General features: G+C 37.7%; 1 protein-coding gene across 8 annotated transcripts in view; it reads right to left on the minus strand.

The window, feature by feature from the left end:
• CBLB (Cbl proto-oncogene B) overlaps positions 1-23,270 on the minus strand; it is a 225,729-nt gene that overhangs the window by 104,319 nt on the left and 98,140 nt on the right. For all 8 annotated transcript variants that reach the window (XM_027565080.1, XM_027564994.1, XM_027564910.1 and 5 more), the window contains exon 5: positions 3,876-4,032. In XM_027565080.1, coding sequence (XP_027420881.1) covers positions 3,876-4,032 — 157 coding nt within the window. The remainder of the gene's footprint in view (positions 1-3,875; positions 4,033-23,270) is intronic.

Below are 23,270 nucleotides of genomic sequence, written 5' to 3' on the forward strand. Positions count from 1 at the left end.
ACAAGTGGAGTTTTGAGCCAAATGCTGTGCTATATAGCAACCATTTCTTGGTAATAATTCCAAGGCCTAGCTTCTAACTGCAAATATATATACTTAATAGGAAGTCTGTGCACTATTTTATTTGAGAATGAAACCCACAGTCAGAAACACGTGGTAGTTTTGTATTTTGTGTGTGCGCGTTTAAAGTATGTTGCCAAAGAATGGCTAAATAAAGTGGGCAAAATAAAGTGCTTTGAAGAGTGATTATTTTTGCAATTTGTTGTTAGATTATAGGAAATCTTTTTTCACACACCAAACACAACATTATTTGGAGATTCTCTTTTTAAAATTACTGATTTTTGGCTGTGCTGGGTCTTCACTGCTGTGTGGGCTTTCCTCTAGTTGTGGCGAGTGGGGGCTCCCCCCTAGTTGCGGTGCACAGGCTGCTTATCGTGATGGCTTCTCTTGCTGTGAAGCACAGGCTCAGCAGTTGTGGTGCACGAACTTAGTTGCTCCATGGCATGTGTGACCTTCCCAGATCAGGGGTTGAACCCGTGGCTCCTGCATTGGGAAGCAGATTCTTCACCACTGGGCCACCAGAGAAGCCCCTATTTGGAGATGCTTAAATGACTACAGAAACTAATGAAGTATCTTAAAAAGACTAGTTCCTCCATTCTCTCAAAGGTCACCGTGTTCAGGAACACTCATTTACTGACTTACAACCTACCCTGGGAGCAGAACCTTGGCTGGGCTGCCCAGATTCTCTCTCAATCCTCACTGCGAAAGATGACTTCCTTCACCTCTTTTTCTCCCTATTCCACAATGTGTACATTCCATAGGCACTACTATATATAGCCCCAAATCACTCACTCCTTATCCTGCCACCTTACCCATCCCACTTATTGCCCCATTTCTCAACAATCCCATCTTCTCTTACGGAAGAGAATGCGAAATGGAAGGAGGAAGGAGCAGCAGCCCCAAGGAGAGCAAAGAAGAATGTAAAAGCCCATATTTCCAATCTGGGACTTGAGCACTCGACAATCCCAGCATCTCTGAACTACCTGGAGGGGAGACGGATAAGGTAACAGGCAGACGGAGGAACATAGCCATTGCAAGATCTTCCCAGGGACTCACAGCACTGTCCAAGTTCTGGCAAAATATCAGGATGAGGGAAGAAAGGAAGAAGGGGAGACCAGAATCCTCCAGCTTTCTTCTTTCATGTCCTAGACAAGTCTCAACTCCATCTCCTCACCGCAACTGACACCTTCTTCAAATCTGATGCTAGATCTCTAGAACAAAGCCCAATCCTGAAGGTGTCCTTTGACCACTTTCAGATCCCACTCTGCTAAATACTCCACCCCCAACAGTTTAACGCTAGAAGAATTCACAACCACTTTACCATCTATATCACAAGTAGAGCAGAATATATGTCCGTGCAGTAATAGTAACCATAAAACTTACATTTTAAATATAGACTACACAACTATAAGAGGAAAATATTACTCAATTTTTAAAGTTATACAAAAATAAAAGATCAGTAAAAGTTAATACATCCACTTTCTGTACACAAAACCAATTTTTTTTATATTTTAAAACACATACATGATTACAGTATAAACTTAATGAAATGAGGAGAGGTAAAGAATCTTAGAAAAACACAGGGGCTAACAAGAGTTCTTTAGCTACTTCTATAAGCCTGGGTTTTCAAAGACACCAGGTATACTTTGGTCCACTGGCGCTGTTTTGTTTTGTTACCTAATACTTTTCACAGTAGCTCTACTTAAAAGGTTCTTTTCCTCTCCCATCCCCTGGAGCATAAAGAAGATATATGCACCTTAGAGTGTTAAGATTACTTGGCTATTTTAAAGTGAAACAGCTTATAAGAAAATATGTATACACATTAAGCAGCTGTTTGGGTAAGTGTTTAACCAACATTAAATTGCCATCATACTTTTGATATATAATTCTGAGGCCTCCTAGTATTTAACATTCTGACTGAAAGTCATCCAGGCTCCCCACAAAAAAATACACTCTTTCTAGAATAAATAGTTAGGTTTAACGTATGGAGAAAAAAAAAAAATTAGTTTTCTTCCTTCCCAAGGGGAAGAAGCAGAGTGCCTAGTATTAGAAGGTCTTGGTATCATGTTCAGTCAGTATATGTAAAATTATCAAAAACTTTTAAAGAAAGGACAAGTTCCATTATAAAATAATCAGTATCAGATAACACAGCCTTTTCCTAAAATGTATCTTAAAGTCGTTGGAAAAACATTAACTGACAACATACATATACCAAGGGAATAATCATGAAACTACTGTAAATTGAAAACAACCAAAAGCGTACTTTCTGCAGTTACTTATCTAATTTTCTATTCTATACATCTAGGTAGAATTACGATTATAAAGCTGTAATAAAGTAAAATGTATTCTGTAAGTACTGTCGATAAGAGTTAATTTGCCCTCTGTTAATGGGTTCTTTTATAAATTAAAAGTTAATCCCATGTAATCTTGTTTTCTTACATAAATCAGTTACCCGATCCTTGCAGGCAAGTACCAAGCAGAGTCATAAATCAGAAAAGCAAAATTCTTACAACATGAGAAACATGAAAACCAATATTATACTCTAACATTTGTTGAAAGTATGTTTCAAACAGAATAAATCTTACTGCAGACTAAAATAAAAAAAGAAAGAAAAACTGTGTTGGAATATAAGCAAGCCTCATTTTTGATCAATTAAACCTCACTTGCTATATAATTTACCAGGGATTTTAGGTGCGATTCTCATTTTATGACCACTTGAATTTCAGAGATGATATGCAATTTAATGGCAGAAGCAAATTCAAAGCAAATTGCAAGTCTTCATATTTGGGGTAATTCTGTCTACACATACAAAGGCACAAAATGATGATACCCAGCTTTTATTATATGATACCTACTTCTGAATAGCTATGTGAAGACAATCATAAAAGAATGATTCAAAAACAAAAACAATAAATAGGAAAAGAAGGTTAATCTCAAAGTCACTGATATCAGGGAAAAAAACAAGAAAACCTAATTTCCCAAATAAGAGATATGCTAAATTAATAACAGACTATTTTGATGGAATATTCTGTAGCAACTGAAAGCTGAAAATTACACTGATGAAATATTTACTGACATTGAAAAATGTTTATAACATATGGTTGAAAGAGCAAAGCTAGCTGTAGAATCAGTATACATCATAGTAATCGCCTATACAGAAGAGGTTAAGTTTGCTATTTATTCCAAAGCTTGCTATTTCCCTTCTCATCTAATGGGTGTGGGAGGTAAAGGCAGCTGTTGAGATACAACCTCAGCAAATGCCCACCTGTAAAACTTGCATTCTGTCAGTTACTGGGCTAGAATGATCAACAAAGTAAAATGAGAAACTAAATAGGGACTTTTTATAAAGCAAAGCTCCTTTACATAATAAGCAATAAGCTTATTGCTTATTACTAACTGCCAGTTGCTTATTATCAGAACACCAGATATCCCAAACTTAAACTCTAAACTTAGAGCAATGACCAACAACTTGCTTTTAAATGAAGTGAAGTGAAAGTCGCTCAGTCGTGTCCGACTCTTTGAGACCCCATGGACTGTATGGTCCCTGGAATTCTCCAGGCCAGAATACTGGAATGGGTAGCCTTTCCCTTCTCTAGGGGATCTTCCCAACCCAAGGATCGAACCCATGTCTCCCGCATTGCAGGCAGATTCTTTACCAGCTAAGCCACAAGGGAAGTCTGCTTTTAAATAGGAGACTATCAAAAATGAGACTATTTCCCATATATCTGTACATTATGCATGCATGTGCAAAAGACACACATACGCAGAGAAGGAAGAGAGTAGAAGAGAGGGCAGGATTAAGCAAATACAAAGCTTACCTGAAATAGCCTGGTAAAAATATCAAATTCAAAAACTGAAATGTAATCATTACAAGTCAAGTCAATGGTTGATTTTAGAGCCATTGCTTCCAGGCCAGAGCTAATCTGATGCACCTCATGAAGGCATTGTCTGAATACTTTCCATGGTACAATAGTTCTGTGCAAGAAAAAAAAAAGTAATTGAATCAAGTGTCATTTAAGACATACCTTCCAGTGAAACAGCACAATTCAATCATAACATTAATATAATTGTATTTGTACTAAAAGACAAATAGTTGAGAATACTATTTATAATTCAGAACATAGGTAATGGGTTTTGCTAAATGGATTATTTTTCATTTGCTAAGAATGTGACCAAAATGCAGATCAATTTTTCTCTCAAACAGTCCTCGACTATCAAGATATTTCTAAAAATGCTTCCAAAGAAGGTATTAGATCAAAGTCCTGTATGTCTGAACTCTTCCTTTATTTTCTTAAAGTAATAACAGGATGATGTGTTCACATAATAGCAAGAATTCTTTGTTCATTGCATAAGAAAGTTCAGGCAGAAAGTCATCAAGATATTTCTGCCACCATCCTGATATGTTCTAAAGAGATGGAAAACCACTTTATTTAACCTTTCATACTAATGCAAAGGGAAATTTCAATAATTTTTAACCAACCCCACTAGGTATCAAATGGAAAGTTATTTATTCAACACTCACTGATCAACTTAATAGTAAAACCCTTGTATCAACATTTTTTAGGTAATATACTTACATGGTTCAAAAATTTTGAAGAGCATAGAATGGTACCCAGGGGAAAGTCTCCCAACTCATTCTCTACCTGACCAGTTTCCAACATTCACCCACCTCCTGTCCACCATGAAAATGAATAACATTCATTATTTGTTCTTCACTTTTCCTCCTTTGGGAATGTTAAATGCCTATTTCTGAACAAGTGGAAGAAAATAATCATTCATATGTTGAAAATTTTAAGCTGCAGTTTTCATAATTGTTGTGTTTAGTCACTGAGTCACGTCTGACTCTTTTGCAGCCCCATGGACTGAAGCCTATCAGTCTCCTCTGTCCATGGGGTTTCCCAGGCAAGAATGCTGCGGTGGGTTGCCATTTCCTTCTCCAGAGGATCTTCCTGACCCAGGAATTGAGCCCACATCTCCTGCACTGGCAGGCGGGTTCTTTACCATTTGAGCCACCAGAGAAGACCAGTTTTCATAATAGGATGGCTATAAAAGCTATATACACTCTCTTCTAAGATTGCAAATATTTAAATAAAGATTTTTCTTTACTAGTATCTCTTGAGAATTAAGACTCAAGCAGAATGGACTAAATTAGTTGGCCCCGTGTGATACTAATCCTTCCAGTGAAGCATCACCATAAAGGTAAAAGGTTCGTATTCATTCAGTAATTATCTCCTGCAGTGGCTGTCAAACTTGAGCATGCATCAGAATCACTGAAAGGCTTGTTAGCACAGAAACTGATCAACCCAAGATATTCTGACACAGTATGACTGAGGTGGAGCCTTGGAACTTACAATCTTAACAAGTTCCCAAGTGATGCTGATGTTGCTGGGGACAACACTTTGAAAGTCACTGATCTATCGTATCTATTAATTGCTAAGGCAGGGCACTGTGGAGAAATACAATTATGGAAATACAAGATACTATCTCTGCCCTTGAAGAACACACACTTTCAGGGCAGAAATAAATCTGTAATGCTAAAGACTACAGAAGGGGCATTAAGGAAGTGCTGGAGGAATTCCAGAGAAGGAACGGTCTGTGGCAAGATGAGTAAGTGAGTGCTGAGACAGCCTAACAATGCTATACTGTATATATAAGAAAGTTTATGTTTGATATGCCATTAAAAAAAATGAGGCTGAATACATCAAAAGGCTTTGCTCTATGTATGAAAAAAACAGGAAACCACAGAGAACTGAAGAGAGACACCACATCAGAAGCCATTTAGAAGAAACACACGTCAGGCTCTGATTAAGGTTAACAAGATGCTGCTGTTTTAAAATAACAATGAAAACTTCTGATAATATGAGGAGGCTTTTTATTTACGGTGAAGTGTAAGTATGCAATTATGTCCAACTTCATTACAATTAACTCAAAAGCAGTGCCTAAGAAGCCGTTTTCTTTTCCAAATTAAAGTTTCAAATATTTAACACATAAAAGGGACATGAACCATAATATTCAAAATTTTTTAAATAGTAAACAAAGAACTACTTATTTAAGAAGGGTATGTGTTTTCTCTTCTGTACGGAAATGTTAAGAGAATTCTGTCTTGTGTATATAGTATAAAAAACAAATTGATTGGCCAAATAAGACACCATTTGATATCAATTACCATAAAAAAATTATCCTCCTTCCAGTATTTAAGGTGCATGCAAATCATAAGTCTTTTGAATACCCAGTGATTTCACACAGTGAATTATTAAAAACTGTGCAAACATCTAATGCTGTAGTCTAACTTACTACTTTGGAACAACAATTCACAAAGGGGCAAGTTACATTTCCACAGTACTTGTGCAAATAAGACTTTCCCAAGCTCCTTTGTGATAAGTGTAAAGTACAAACAGGCATTCATCAGAACCTTAATTAAGGGTAGTAACAGGATTGAAAAAGAAAGGGCCTTATTTGGTTAACTCACCACATATAAAAGTATATACAACAGAGACCCTTCCTTTGATCAGCTGAGCCTAATATCCATGATGGGAAGAAGAGACACAGAGTACAATGGTTTCTTTAAAAAAAGCTCTAACAGTGCTGCACTAAGGATCTAAACTTTTTAAAGAAGATTTCAAGTTGCCACCACATTCTTTCCTGAGGTTTGTGGGGGCAGGGGGAAAGGCAGAGGATGACTGTTCACACCTTTAATTAAACTGTAGCAATACCACAGAGTGGTGGTTTCTACCACCTCTTCCCCTAGAGATTAGCTAGTGAGAGAAGATATTAATGGCAAATTATTGTTTTACAGATACACAGAAACTTCAGTGTACTCGCAGAGATCTAGGAAAACAGAAGAGGCAGAGAGAAAAGGAATAGAATATAAAAGGGCCAACTAAGCTTTAAGCTCTCACCATTCCAGAAGTACTTTAAATTTGTTCTGTTGCCACTTACAATTATAAATCATTTTAATTACGAATTGAATTAAATTTAAAATCCAACGAAAAGTAAAGTAGCCATCAATCCACAAAGAAATGAACAAAAGACCAATGGGTAATATAGTAATGTTTGATTTCAATATAATAATAATATGAGTTCAGGATCTTTAGAGTTACAATAGGAATAAAAATGAGAGCTGCCATTTACTGTTGACTTACTATCTGCCAATCTCCAAATTAAGTACTGAGTTTCTCATAGTAACAATGTTAGGCAGATAACATATTTATCATCATGACAGAGATGGGGAAACTGGGACTTAAAGAGGTTAAGGTATTCACCCAAGAAAGACCTTATATGTGCCAAGCATTGGCTAGGTTCAGAATGAAAATATAAATAAAGTCACAGTCTAATAAATGCAAAGACTTATAAGTAAATTATGTTGTGCCATGTGACTAAGGTTATCATAGAAAAACATTCATGTGCTATGGGAATCCAAAGGAATGGAGGTCCTGGCAAACAGCAATCATCTTTTATTCATCTTTACTCGATACAGAAGAGTATGTAATCTGTGACATTAAACTGTGTCTATGGTGGGTAAGTGAGTGCTTCACAGAGGAGGAAGCTAGATATTTGACTGCAATTAACACCCCTCTACTGGAATCAAGACTGACAGGAGAAATATAAATATTTCTCAGATATGCAGATGACACCACCCTTATGGCAGAAAGTGAAGAGGAACTAAAAAGCCTCTTGATGAAAGTGAAAGAGGAGAGTGAAAAAGTTGGCTTAAAGCTCAACATTCAGAAAACTAAGATCATGGCATCCTGTCCCATCACTTCATGGGAAATAGATGGGGCAACAGTGGAAACAGTGTCAGACTTTATTTTTGGGGGCTCCAAAATCACTGCAGACGGTGACTGCAGCCATGAAATTAAAAGACGCTTACTCCTTGGAAGGAAAGTTATGACCAACCTAGATAGAATATTCAAAAGCAGAGACACTACTTTGCCAACAAAGGTAAGTCTAGTCAAGGTTATGTATGGATGTGAGAGTTGGACTATGAAGAACGCTGAGCACCGAAGAATTGATGCTTTTGAACTGTGTGTTGGAGAAGACTCTTGAGAGTCCCTTGGACAGCAAGGAGATCCAACCAGTCCATTCTAAAGGAGATCAGTCCTGGGTGTTCTTTGGAAGGACTGATGCAGAAGCTGAAACTCTAGTACTTGGGCTACCTCATGTGAAGAGTTGACTCATTGGAAAAGACTGATGCTGGGAGGGACTGGGGGCAGGAGGAGAAGGGGATGACAGAGGATGAGATGGCTGGATGACATCACCGACTCGATGGACATGAGTTTGAGTGAATTCCGGGAGTTGGTGATGGACAGGGAGGCCTGGCATGCTCAAATTCATGGGGTCACAAAGAGTCAGACACGACTGAGCAACTGAATTGAACTGAACACCCTTCTACTATTCAGAAATGGTTTAATAATTTAAAGTTGGGGGGTAGGAGCTAGTCTATTCACACAATGTCGGGAGAGACAATAACTTGATAAATTTTAAAATCCTAGAGTTTTAACACAAAAGAATAAGGAACAGAAGACAAAAATGTAAGCAGACTGATACTTGAAAAAAGGACAAAACATTTCCTTTAAACCACAAGTTCATAAAAGGTTATTTAGGTTTTATTTTTAACTCGTTTGGAAAAAAAATCCATATCATAAAAGTGTGAATCTGAACAAAGGTTGGGTGTGTGGAAACAGGAACTTTCGTGTACTTCTGGTGTGAACGAAAATTTACGCAGCATTTCTAGAAGGCATTGTGGCAGCAAGTTTCAAAAACCTATAACAGTTTAACTCAGAAAGCCTACTTCTAAGGATTTGAAAAAGGAAATTGTTTAAAATAAAATACACAGCAATAAAGACTCATTCATGTCTCTTTAACACTGTTGTCCATAATACCAAAAAATTAAAACAAGTATGTTCAGAAGTAACAATACTACATATATCCATAGAGTAGAATATCTTACAACAAATAAAAATTATATGGAAAAAACATTTACTGTTCTAGAAAATTGTCTGTGTCATTAAATGGAAATAGCATTTTTAAAACTGTATGGCCTTGGGTATTCCCTGGCTGTCCAGTGGTTAGAATTTCATGTTTTCACTGCTGAGGGCCTGGGATTCAACTGAGATCCCGTAAGCTCCACAGTGAGGCAAAAAGAAAAAAAGGTATGTCCTTTATGATTCAATGATAAAAACTATCTGGAACACAAATTTTAACTGATGATGTCTAGACATAGAAACAAGATTGCCAGGAGAAATATCAACAATCTCAGATATACAGATGATACCACTCTAACAACAGAAAGTGAAAAGGAAATAGAGAGCCTCTTGATGAGGGTGAAAGAGGAGAGTGAAAAAGCTGGCTTAACTCAACATTCAAAAGGCTAAGATCATGGCATCTGGTCCCATCACTTCATGGGTAATAGATGGGAAAAAGTGGCAACTGTGGCAGATTTTATTTTCTTGGGCTCCAAAATCATTGAGTATGGTCTATAGCCATGAAATTAAACGCAACTTGCTCCTTGGAAGAAAAGCAATGACAAACCTAGACAGCACATTTAAAAGCAGAGATGTCACTTTGCTGACAAAGTATAGTCAAAAGTATAGCTGACAAAGTATAGTCAAAAGTATAGCTGACAAAGTATAGTCAAAGCTATGGTTTTCCCAGCAGTCATGTATGGATGTGAGGGTTGGACTGTAAAGAAGGCTGAGAGCCGAAGAACTGATGCTTTCGAATTGTGGTGTTGGAGAAGACTCCTGAGAGTCTCCTGGACAAAATGGAGATCAAACCAGTTAATCCTAAAGGAAATCAACCCTGACTACTCAAGGGATCACAATAAACTGTGGAAAATTCTTAAAGAGATGGGAATACCAGACCACCTGACCTGCGTCTTCAGAAATCTGGATGCAGGTCAGGAAGCTACAGTTAGAACTGGACATGGAACAACAGACTGGTTCCAAATAGGAAAGGAGTACATCAAGGCTGTATATTCTCACCCTACTTATTTAACTTATATGTAGAGTACATCATGAGAAATGCTAGGCTGTGGGAAGCATAAGCTGGAATCAAGATTGCCAGGAGAAATATCAATAACCTCAGATATCACCCTTATGGCAGAAAGTGAAGAAGAATTAAAGAGCCTCTTGATGAAAGTGAAAGAAGGAAGTGAAAAAGTTGGCTTAAAGCTCAACATTCAGAAAATTAAGACCATGTCTTCCAGTCCCATCACTTCATGGCAAATAGATGGGGAAACAGTGGCTGACTTTATTTTTCTGGGCTCCAAAACCACTGCTGATGGTGATTGCAACTATGAAATCAAAAGACACTTACTCCTCGGAAGGAAAGTTATGACCAACCCAGACAGCATACTAAAAGCAGACATTACTTTGTCCACAAAGGTCTGTCTAGTCAAGGCTATGGTTTTTCCAGTGGTCATATATGGATGTGAGAGTTGGACTATAAAGACAGCTAAGCACCATAGAATTGATGCTTTTGAACTGTGGTGTTGGAGAAGACTCTTGAGAGCCCCTTGGACAGCAAGGAGATCCAACCAGTCCATCCTAAAGGAGATCACTTCTGGGTGTTCATTGGGAGGACTAATGTTGAAGCTGAAACTCCAATACTTTGGCCACCTGATGCGAAGAGCTGACTCATTTGAAAAGACCCTGATGCTGGGAAAGATTAAGGGCAGGAGAAGAGTGGGACGACAGAGGATGAGATGGTTGGATGCCATCAACGACTCAATGGACATGGGTTTGGGCAGACTCTGGGAGTTGGTGATGGACAAGGAGGCCTGGTGTGCTGTGGTTCATAGGGACACAAAGAGTTGGACATGACTGAGTGACTGAACTGAACTGAACTCATGGGAAGGACGAACGCTGAAGCTCTAGTACTTTGGCCACCTGATGTGAATAGCTGATTCATTGGAAAAGACTCAGATGCTGAGAAAGATTGAGGGCAGGAGGAGAAGAGGGAGGCAGGGGTGAGATGGTTGGATGGCATTACAGACTCAATAGACAAGAGTTTGAGTAAACTCCGGAAGACAATGAAGGACAGGGAAGCTGGCATGCTGCAGTCCATAGCGTGGCAAAGAGTCAGAAATGACTTAGCAACTGAACAACAAACAACAGATCATGGTAGGATTACAAGCAGGTTTTTAAGAATATCTCTAATATTCTCTAATGGCTTAAAGGAGTAAAAGATATACTAAAACTGTTTGAAGTATATTTTATAATCAGAAATAATCAATTAAAAGCAAAAACCAAAATAGTATTTGCCAATGAAATAGTTTTATATCTAAGAAACACAAAAAAGTTTACGGATTAAACTTATGATAACAGAAATCAACATGGTTGCTGAATATAAAACCAATATACAAATATCAGTTGTATTTCTGTATATAAGCATACATAATAAGAAAATAAAACATTTACAAGAGCATCTGAAAATATCAAATAAATAGTAATAAAGCTAACAAAGTACAAGCAAAGGCACAGCATAAACACGCACACATACATGATCAGATGTAAAAGACATAAAGAGATATAATGACTTAATGGACTGGCAGACTCAGTATGATAAAGTTGTATGGTCAATCCTCCACAAACTGATTCACAGATTTATTACAACCCCAATCAGGAAACATTTTCATAGTAGGAATTGACAGACTAATTCTAACCTTCATAGGGAAATGCCAAGTGCCAAATAAAATCAAGCCAAACTTCCGTAAGAATAACATTGGCAAGCTTATGGTCCTTACATTAGTTAAGACAGCATGGTATTGGCACAGGAAAGACAATAGAACAAATTTTGGTAATAAATGCAATCATATCTGAACACTGGATATGTAACAACACTCTATAAACAGTAGTAGAGAATGGATGATGATTTCAATAAATGTTGCTGGGTCAAATGAATATACAAATGGAAGAAAATAAATCTTGATCCTGAATTAATTTCATATAAAAACCAATTTTAGCTGAACCTTAGACCTAAGTATGAAAGATAAAGCAATAAAGTGTTTTGAGAGAAACAGAAGAGAGTATCTGCATTACACTGGCACAAGCAAATAATTTTAAACAGGACCTCAAATGTTCAAAGGATAAAGGAAAAGGTAAACTAAAAACCTGCGTTCATGAAACAATGTCATTAACAAAGTGAAAAAGTCCCATACTGGGAGAGCAATAAACATAAAAGAATCACGTCTATAATACATAAAAATTTTTAAATATTAATACTTACTACAGAAACTGGGCAAATAATTTTTATAGTCAAAAACACAAAAAATCAAATTATTCTAAATACACACAAATATGTACTCAACTTCATCTATTATCATTCAAATGCAAATTAAGAACCAAATGAGATTCCACTTATCCGTACCAGAGTAACTTATTAAAATCTTTAAAAAGACAAATATTATAAAATGTTGGGAAGGATATATAACAACAGGAAACTTCAGGTACTCCTCACTGGTGATGAGGGTGGCAAATCATTTTGGTAAACTCTTTGGTGGTTTACTAAAAGCTAATAAAGCTAAAATTAAGCATAAACTAGGAGCCAGCAATACCACTCCTAGATATACATAACAGAGAAATGTACATGTTTTTTAAAATGTACAAAAAATGTCCATAGCAGCACTACTAAGAATAATCCAAAAGAGGAAGAATCCAGTGTCCAACACCAACATAATGAGTATGTAAATTGTGGTATAGCCATACAATGGAGCAAGGAGAAGGAACAGACTTGCTATATGCAAGAATGTGGATGAATTTCATAAATATAATAAAGAGTGAAGAAAGCCAGATTTTTTTCATAGTGTAAGATGTTACAGAAACTCAAATGGACTTTCTGGCTAAGCCAATATACTAAACTTAAAAAAAAAAGTTTACATTAAAATTCTAAGATTAAAATAGAGTAAGAGATGTAGGAATGGACAAAGCACCTGCCAGCATATAAACAAGGAAATTAACATTTGTTGATTTTTGGTTTTGTTGCTGAGGTACTGATGGTGGTGTGATAGCAGCTGTTTAAAATCCATTCTAACTCAGGGATATTTCATGTTCACTTTAGACAAAACAAAAATCTATTATACTATATTAACCCATTACTATTTTCAATTTCGTCTGAATTTTGTTCAGAAAATTCACCTGGATCAGAGATGTGTTCAGTGGCGCTACCTTTAAGTTGCTTTTGTTCAGAAGATAAAACATTCATAAGCTATTTGGTATGTTTGGATTTTCATGACATAAAATATGAGTACCGTGATCCTAAGTCTGTTGATATTCTGTATATAGTTTTTCCTTAAATCCAATCTTCTTTTGAAATGACTATTTGTTTATGGAAATGAAAACAGATGGTTAATAAGCTATTATACCTTTTACTCTTCCATCACTAAAAACAACAATTATTTTCCAGCTACCCACAGAAAGAAGATATCAAAATCACTGTGGTCTAATAGTTGCCGTACAACTCATTGTAGACAGGATGGTAACCAGGGTTACCGAGAGTATGTGTGATTAGATCTAACTTATCATCCTCATAAGTAAAAATTCCTTACTCACATACAGAAAGATTCAAGATGCTCGGTATTTCTGATAGTTTTTTTTCATTGTCAAAAATGTTTACAACATTTTCTCTACAGCATAGATAAGCATTACTGCCATGTATAAGCGACAAGTATTCACATGCTCACGTTCTGAAACTTAAACATAGAATCAAACATTTTTATAAGATTGCAGAAATAATAGGTTATTAAGTATTATGCTTGATTTTTTAAAATAAACTCCCTCATGAGAGATGTGATTTATAATATCGTCTCATAATCTAACTTTTGAACATAATAAATAGTAAACTTACTGTAACAAGGAAAGTATATTTTGTTTTCCTTTATAATTTGCAATTTGACTTCTTTCCCAACTTTGAAAATACAATTAGTGAAAGAGAAACTGTAAATATAATCCATAAAATATGTCAAAATTTCATATAAAAATTTTCCACTTAGTACTCACTGACCACAGAAAATCAGAAAGATGCAGGCTTGAAATTCTGGGTATTGGCTCTTTTCCTTATAAAGCAAGACTCTTCTTCACAATATTTGCTCTACATGTTCAATGATACTTGGTAGGTTCATAATACATGGATCATAGCAAGATGCCTCTGATCTACTGAGGTCAGATTTTTAAAAGTTAGTAAATTATATACCATAAAATTAGAAAGTACGACCAAAGATCTTCTCATTAGTGTTAACAATCTCAGTTCAGTTCAGTCGCTCAGTTGTGTCTGACTCTTTGCAACCCCATGAATCGCAGGACGCCAGGCCTCCCTGTCCATCACCAACTCCCAGAGTTCACCCAAACTCATGTGCATCGAGTAGGTAATGCCATCCAGCCATCTCACCCTCTGTCGTCCCCTTCTCCTCCTGCCCCGGATACCACCCAGAATCAGGGTCTTTTCCAATGAGTCAAATCTTCGCATGAGGTGGCCAAAGTACTGGAGCTTCAGCCTCAGCAATAGTCCTTCCAATGAACACCCAGGACTGATCTCCTTCAGAATGGACTGGTTGGATCTCCTTACAGTCCAAGGGACTCTTAAGAGTCTTCGCAACACCACAGTAAAAAAGCATCAATTCTTCAGCGCTCAGCTTTCTTCACAGTCCAACTCTCACATCCATACATGACTACTGGAAAAACCACAGCCTTGACGAGACGGACCTTTGTTGGCAAAGTAATATCTCTGCTTTTGAATATGCTATCTAGGTTGGTCATAACTTTCCTTCCAAGGAGTAAGTGTCTTTTAATTTCATGGCTGCAGTCACCATCTGCTGTGATTTTGGAACCCAAAGAAATAAACTCTGTCACTGTTTCCACTGTTTCCCCATCATTTGCCATGAAGTGATGGGATTGGATGCCATGATTGTAGTTTTTGAATGTTGAGCTTTAAGCCAACTTTTTCACTCTCCTCTTTCACTTTCATCAAAAGGCTCTTTATTTCCTCTTCACTTTCTGCCATAAGGGTGGTGTCATCTGCATATCTGAGGTTATTGATATTTCTCCCGGCAATCTTGATTCCAGCTTGTGTTTTGTCCAGTCCAGTGTTTCTCATGATGTACTCTGCATATAAGTTAGACAAGCAGGGTGACAATATACAGCCTTGATGTACTCCTTTCCTTATTTGGAACCAGCCTGTTTTTCCACGTCCAGTTCTAACTGTTGCTTCTTGACGTGCATACAGATTTCTCAGAGGCAGGTCAAGTGGTCTCGTATTCCCATCCCTTTAAGAATTTTCCACAGTTTGCTGTGATCCACACAGTCAAAGGCTTTGGTGTAGTCAATAAAGCAGAAGTAGATGTTTTTTTCTGGGTAATAATATGAAAAAATTCCCCTAAAATCTCTCTACATAGGCCAATTCCATCAACAAGCAATGACTAAAGTCTGCTAGATATATATGCTAAATTGAGGCAAAAAAATATACAATTTCCAATAACACCTCTAAATTCTCACAGGAGAAACTACATACATAATATTGGGCATAAGTAGGCTCCCCAAAATTTCTTTTATTTAAGGGAAACAACTAATGACTGCAGATAAACAAGGCAAGAACAAAGTTACACAGAAAACCTATTACTGTCATTTCCTACTGATAATCAACATTCAGAATAAGGAAAACAGGAAGATGAATCATTAGCAATTTATTAATGAAAAATAAATACTAATTGTTTTATAAAGCTTTCTTTGCTTTTAAGTCACAATTTCTTCACCAGTAGAACGTGGTTCTAAAGAACTGCAGAGTCAGTTCCAGGTCCAGTTCACTTGCTCAGTCGTGCCCAATTCTTTGCGACCCCATGAACCACAGCATGCCAGGCCTCCCTGTCCATCACCAACTCCCGGAGTTCACCCAAACCCATGTCCATTGAGTCGGTAATGCTATCCAACCATCTCATCCTCTTTCGTCCCCTTCTCTTCCTGCCCTCTATCTTTCCCAGCATCAAGGTCTTTTCAAATGAATCAGCTCTTCGCATCAGGTGGCTTAAATATTAGAGTTTCAGCTTCAGCATCAATCCTTCCAATGAACACCCAGGACTGATCTCCTTTAGGATGGACTTGTTGGATCTCCTTGCAGTCTAAAAGACTCTCAAGAGTATTCTCCAACACCACAGTTCAAAAGCATCATTTCTTCGGCGCTCAGCTTTCTTTATAGTCCAACTCTCACATCCATACATGACCACTGGAAAAACCATAGCCTTGACTAGATGGACCTTTGTTGACAAAGTAATGTCTCTGCTTTTAAATGTGCTGTCTAGATTGGTCATAACTTTCCTTCCAAGGAGTAAGCGTCTTTTAATTTCATGGCTGCAATCACCATCCGCAGTGATTGTGGAGCCCAGAAAAATAAAGTCAGCCACTATTTCCACTGTTTCCCCATCTATTTGCCATGAAGTGATGGGACTGGATGCCATGATCTTCGTTTTCTGAATGTTGAGCTTTAAGCCAACTTTTTCACTCTCCTCTTTCACTTTCATCAAGAGGCTCTTTAGGTCTTCTTCACTTTCTGTCATAAGGGTGGTATCATCTGCACGTCTGAGGATATTGATATTTCTCCTGGCAATCTTGATTCCAGCTTGTGCTTCTTCCAGCCCAGCGTTTCTCATGATGTACACTGCATATAAGTTAAATAAGCAGGGTGACAATATACAGCCTTCAGTTCAGTTCAGTTCAGTCGCTCAGTCATGTCCGACTCTGCGACCCCATGAATCACAGCACGCCAGGCCTCCCTGTCTATCACCAACTCCCGGAGTTCACTCAAATTCACGTCCAACGAGTCAGTGATGCCATCCAGCCATCTCATCCTCTGTCGTCCCCTTCTCTTCCTGCCCCCAATCCCTCCCAACATCAGAGTCTTTTCCAATGAGTCAACTCTTCGCATGAGGTGGCCAAATTACTGGAGTTTCAGCTTTAGCATCATTCCTTCCAAAGAAATCCCAGGGCTGATCTCCTTCACAATGGACTGGTTGGATCTCCTTGCAGTCCAAGGGACTCCCAAGAGTCTTCTCCAATGCCACGGTTCAAAAGCGTCAATTCTTCGGCGCTCAGCCTTCTTCACAGTCCAACTCTCACATCCATACATGACCACTGGAAAAACCATACCCTTGACTAGACGGACCTTTGTTGGCAAAGTAATGTCTCTGCTTTTGAATATGCTATCTAGGTTGGTCATAACTTTTCTTCCAAGAAGTAAGCGTCTTTTAATTTCATGGCTGCAGTCACCATCTGTAGTGATTTTGGAGCCCAAAGAAATAAACTCTGTCACTGTTTCCACTGTTTCCCCATCTGTTTCCCATGAAGTAATGGGACCAGATGCCATGATCTTCGTTTTCTGAATGTTGAGTTTTAAGCCAACTTTTTCACTCTCCTCTTTCACCTTCATCAAGAGGCTTTTTAGTTCCTCTTCACTTTCTGACATACCATACTCCTCTTCCTATTTGGAACCAGTCTGTTGCTCCATGTCCAGTTCTAACTGTTGCTTCCTAAGCTGCATACAGGTTTCTCAAGAAGCAGGTCAGGTGGTCTGGTATTCCCATCTCTTTCAGAATTTTCCACAGTTTATTGTGATCCACACAGTCAAAGGCTTTAGCATAGTCAATAAAGCAGACATAGGTGCTTTTCTGGAACTCTCTTGCTTTTTCTATGATCCAGCGGATGTTGGCAATTTGGTCTCTGGATCCTCTGCCTTTTCTAAAACCAGCTTGAACATCTGAAAGTTCATGGTGCATGTATTGCTGAAGCCTGGCTTGGAGAATTTTAAGCATTACTTTACTAGCATGTGAGATGAGTGCAATTGTGCAGTAGTTTGAGCATTCTTTGGCATTGCCTTTCTTTGGGATTGGAATGAAAACTGACCTTTTCCAGTCGTGTGGATACTGCTGTGTTTTCCAAATTTGCTGGCATGTTGAGTGCAACACTTTCACAGCATCATCTTTCAGGATTTGAAATAGCTCAACTGGAATTCCATCACCTCCACTAGCTTTGTTCATAGTGATGCTTTCTAAGGCCCATTTGACTTCACATTCCAGCATGTCTGGCTCTAGATGAGTGATCACTCCGTTATTATCTGGGTTGTGAATATCTTTTTTGTAGAGTTCTTCTGTGTATTCTTGCCACCTCTTCTTAATATCTGCTGCTTGTGTTAGGTCCATACCATTTCTGTCCTTTATCGAGCCCATCCTTGCATGACATGTTCCCTTGGTATCTCTAATTTTCTTGAAGAGATTTCTGGTCTTTCCTATTCTATTGTTTTCCTCTATTTCTTTGTACTGATAGTGGAGGAAGGCTTTCTTGTCTCTCCTTGCTATTCTTTGGAACTCTGCATTCAAATGGGTTTATCTTTCCATTTCTCCTTTGCTTTTAACTTCCGGTCTTTTCACAGCTATTTGTAAGGATTCTACCTTATTTGCAAGATAACAAGTTAGCCTATCACATCTGCATGGATGCTAGCAGAACATACAGGATTTGTGGGTCAGAGCATCCGAGTCAACAGACTTTGCTACTCATAGGAAGCAGTGGTCAGCATACCAGCATTTTCTTGAACTTGCTCCTTGAGCTCTAATTCCCACCAGATGATGCAAAGAGCAGTGACACCTATTCACAAAGTGACTTTTGTAACTGAAGAGGAACCTAGGTTTTAGGGAGCCCAAATACTTCATAATGGTCACTAAGTATACTTGTCCCTGGATCTGCAGAGAAAACTATTTTTAAGTTACAAGGTTGTAAGCAAACATGCTCTTTGCTTCAGAAGGAGAAAACATTTCTCTTCGCCTATCAAGGCAGAACCATCCCACAGAGAAGGGAATACACGTGCAGAGGGACTGAGAATCAGGACCTTTTTGATTTCAGGAACACATTATTAAATAATTCATTAAGAAAACAATTCTTTCTCCAAATACAATATAAAGACTTCTGAGAACAAGAATATAAGTGACTTTAAAATGATTTTAATTAAATCAAACTGCAGGTGACTAAAACTAAGAGATGGAGAAATGCGAAGTCTGTTGTTTTGTTGTTTTTTTTAAAAAAAAAAAAAAAAAAACCAGGGCCATGCACAGGAGAACTTTTTTAAATCATAGTTTAGAAATACAACTTTTGAAATTTATAATGATAGGTTTAATACTCAGAATTATTCATGAAACATTAATGGCCTCAGCAAACTTTTCTCATTTGGCAAAAAATGCCAAAAAAAAAAAACCCCCCAAAAACCTAAAAACAAAATACTTCTCAAGATGGAGAAGTAAAATAAGTAGCCAAAATCTGGATATAAACAGGTTTAACTTCAGAGGCCAAGGGGAGCTAAGTCGTGTCTGACTCTCTGCTATCCCATGGACTATCCATGGAATTCTCCAGGCCAGAATACTGGAGTGGGTAGCCTTTCCCTTCTCCAGGGGATCTTCCCCAACCCAGAGATTGAACTTAAGTCTCTCGTACTGCAGGTGGATTCTTTATCAGCTGAGCCACCAGGGAAGCCCAAGGGGATCTCAGGAAGTTCAAAATAAAGACGTTGTTTTCAGACTCTTCCTCTTAGGGCTGCTAGATGTAATTCACCAGCAGTCATGGTATTAAAAGGAGGCCAGATCCATTTATCTACCAACTGAGTGCATAGCAAAATCCACTGTGCCTATTCAGTGCAACAAGAGGAGCCTATTAAGACTCTGGTTATAAAGAAGACTTGCAGAATGTTAAAAAGAGAAAATAAATTGAGTTATAAATGCCTTGTTGTCCCTATATCTGATGAAAACTTTTTAGGCTTTATCTAGTTTGGAGATCTGGCTAATCTCCCTCCTTCTTTCCTTAAATCCTACCTTCCTTTAGCATCTATAATTCCACACTCCCCACATTTTAAGCCTACTTTTCTGGTGATGCCTCCACTTCCTTAAATTTCCCTGGTGCATACGTAATTCATCAGAATTCTTTAAGAATCTGTCCCCTGCATTCTCCCTGGTCCCCTTTAACTAGTCAAATGGCTTCACACAGTTTTTAGACATAACAAACTCAAGTATCTGGAAACTAGGCAGATAATGTAAATAAGTAAAGAGGTCCAGGTAATGACTGCAATGAATTGGAGGAGGCATTACAGCTCAGATGGTAAGGAATCTGCCTGCAATGCGGGAGACCTGGGTTTGATCCGTGGGATGGGAAGATCCCCTGGAGAAGGGAATGGCAAGTCACTAGCAGTCTGCTTGGAGAATTCCACGGACTGTATAGTCCATGGGGTCGCAAAGAGTCGGACATGACTGAGTGACTTTCACTTCTGTTCAACTCTTTGTGACCCTATGGACTCCTGCCAGTCTGTCCATTGAATTCTCCAGGCAAAAACACTGGTGTGGTTTGCCGTTGCCTTCTCCAGGGGATTTTCCTGACCCAGAGATTGAACTGGGGTCTCCTGCATTCCAGGCAGGTTCTTTACCATCTGAGCCACCAGGGAAGCCCAACCAAGACATGGAAACAACCTAAATGTACATCAAAGGTTGAATGGATAAAGAAGATGTGGTATATTCACGCAGTGGAATATTACTCAGCCATAGAAAAGAAGGAAATAATGCCATTTTGCAACAACATGGATGGACCTAGAGATTATCATACTAAGCCAGAAAGACAAATAACATGGTATCACTGATATGTGGAATCTAAAGAACTGATGCAAATGAACTTATACAACAGAAACAGACCCACACACATAGAAAACAAACTTACAGTTACCAGATGGGAAAGGGGGGACATAAATTAGGAGTCTGGGATTAACATGTATACATTATTATCTATTATTTAGATAAACACCAAGTATCTACTGCACAGCACAGAAAACTACACAATGTTTTGTAATAACTTATAAGAGAAAGAATCTATAAAAACATATGTATGTATGTATCACTGAATCACTGTGCTATACACTTGAAATACAACACTGTAAATCAACTATACTTCAATTAAAAAAAAAATACTTCAATTTAAAAAAGGTGTAACTTTGTCTATGGGAAAAAAGAAGTCCAAAGAGGCAGAAACAAACAGAGCTTTCAAAGTACAGTCCAAGAGAGAGTGACAATTTTAAGTACTTTGGACCTTGAAGCAGGGGAATTTCTACAGTACCACACCATATTTAGATTCCATGTTCACCAAAGAATGTTCTGGATATGATATGGCTCCACATATAATTTATCTGAAGTGATGAGAGCATTCCCATCTGCTTTACAGTAGCACTGACCATTGTAAATTAATCAAAGTATCATTCTGTATTATAGATCAGTTTGTAAGCTCAGTAATATATACCCAGTCTATAGACACACTCATGATGAAACCATGTTTCAAGGTTAAGAACCAGAACTTAGTTCATGGTGACTTCACCGAAGTAAATGTCACTTACTGAGGAGTTCATAGTGAGGAAAAGAAGGTAAAAGAAAATAACAATAAAAATGCCATTTATGGAAACTTCAAGTTACTCTGCATCTTTTTTTGGAAAGACAGCAGACACCATGAAAATTTCATCCCCCTCAGAGCATGCTCCTCTGCCTCCTCCTTATTAACACATGTGCAACTCATACAGAACACCAGTTCCTCCATGGAGCCCAAGTAAACAATTCTGATCACTCTAGTAAACAATTCACTATTTGTGACATTTCTTAAGCACTTTTGTAATAGGACAGAACTGATTTTAAGTTATTTATCATCTTTGTATATACTGTATCCCCCAACTTGAATACATACTGCTTAGAGGTAGAAAATTATAATTTCACATGTTATTTGCTTTTTCTCTCTGGGATCCTCCTGCAATGAATTGAACAAAATAGCCCTGTCATTTTATTTTCCTTATGATATAAAGACACTTGGCTGTTTTAAAATAGGCAACAGTAGGAGGTGACAAAATAACAGAAATATTAAATAGAAGCTCTTTAAGGTTTTTTTTTAATAATTCTTTTTAAAAAAGAACTAATATTTCAGTTTATTTTTTCTCCTTATATCAGTTCTTCATTTCTATCATGCATTATTTAATTAAATATGACTAAGTTGCCTTTTCTTTGATTAGAGGGAAAACTGATCTAGTTAGTATGCTAAAAAATGTATTTTATGGCATATTTGTTTCTAATTAAAAGTGAAAAGAAAACACAGGAAACCAAAAGGTCCCTACAACTTCCTCAGGAAATCAAAGGTAGATGTAATGAACTGAATTTTAAACAGAGCATTTTTTTTTCCACATGGTCAGCAGGACAGTTTCTTATACTCTACCCTACTTTTACATAGCATATACACAATTTTAGAAAACTTTTATTAACTTTTCCTGGATTTCTGCTTTTAGAGTTCTAGAGACCATGGCATCTCTGTCGTGTAAAGTTGAATATTAGTTTTAGTATTTGTAGAATTAACAGTAAATATATTCCTGGGACACTGAGCAAGATTAAAGGTTTAAACTGTTTAATTATTCCACAACACAGAGTACTTATTATGTGCCAGACACTGTCCTACCTGCCTGATAGGTATATTTTAGCTCTTTTAATCTTTGCAATAACACAGTAGGTATTCTTGTTATTATCATCCACATTTTTCAGTATTATCATCTATATTTTATAGATGAATAAACTGATACATGGAAAAACCAAGCAGCTTGTCCAAAGGGATAATGCTCACAAATGCTGCAGTCAGAACCTGAACATGGATGGCCTAGCTGCAAGCTGGAACTCAGACACTGCCTCCAGAACAAGCAAGCACTGTCTGCCCACGTGCACGTGCTCACACACATGCCTCCACTCCACAACTCCTCAGAATTAAACAACTCTCCCGAGTGTCCCCAAGTGAGACACTGTGTTGAACTACTCTGGGAACCGCAAACACTGATTAAATCAGCCTGATTTCACGGGGCTTATACTCCAGTGGGAAGATAACCAGACAAATAACCTCAAAGAAGCCAATGAAAAATAATACATATGGAGAAAAATAATAAATATGGAGATAAGCAAGAGCTTGTGGGGATTTAAGAACTAAAAGATCCAGTATAATAAGGAACAAAAATCAACAGCAAGAGGAACACTGAGGGGTCAGTGAGAACTTTTATGCCAGAGATAAAATCTTCAAGTTGGTTGGAACCACATGTCAGAATCTTAACATCAAGAAATGCTTAGCATGAAGAGCCTGGAAACTTCTACCTGACTTGCTTATTGGAAAAATGACTGCTACCCAGAGTCTAAT

The sequence above is a fragment of the Bos indicus x Bos taurus genome, chromosome 1 (assembly GCF_003369695.1).
Source record: "Bos indicus x Bos taurus breed Angus x Brahman F1 hybrid chromosome 1, Bos_hybrid_MaternalHap_v2.0, whole genome shotgun sequence".
NCBI lineage: Eukaryota > Metazoa > Chordata > Mammalia > Artiodactyla > Bovidae > Bos > Bos indicus x Bos taurus.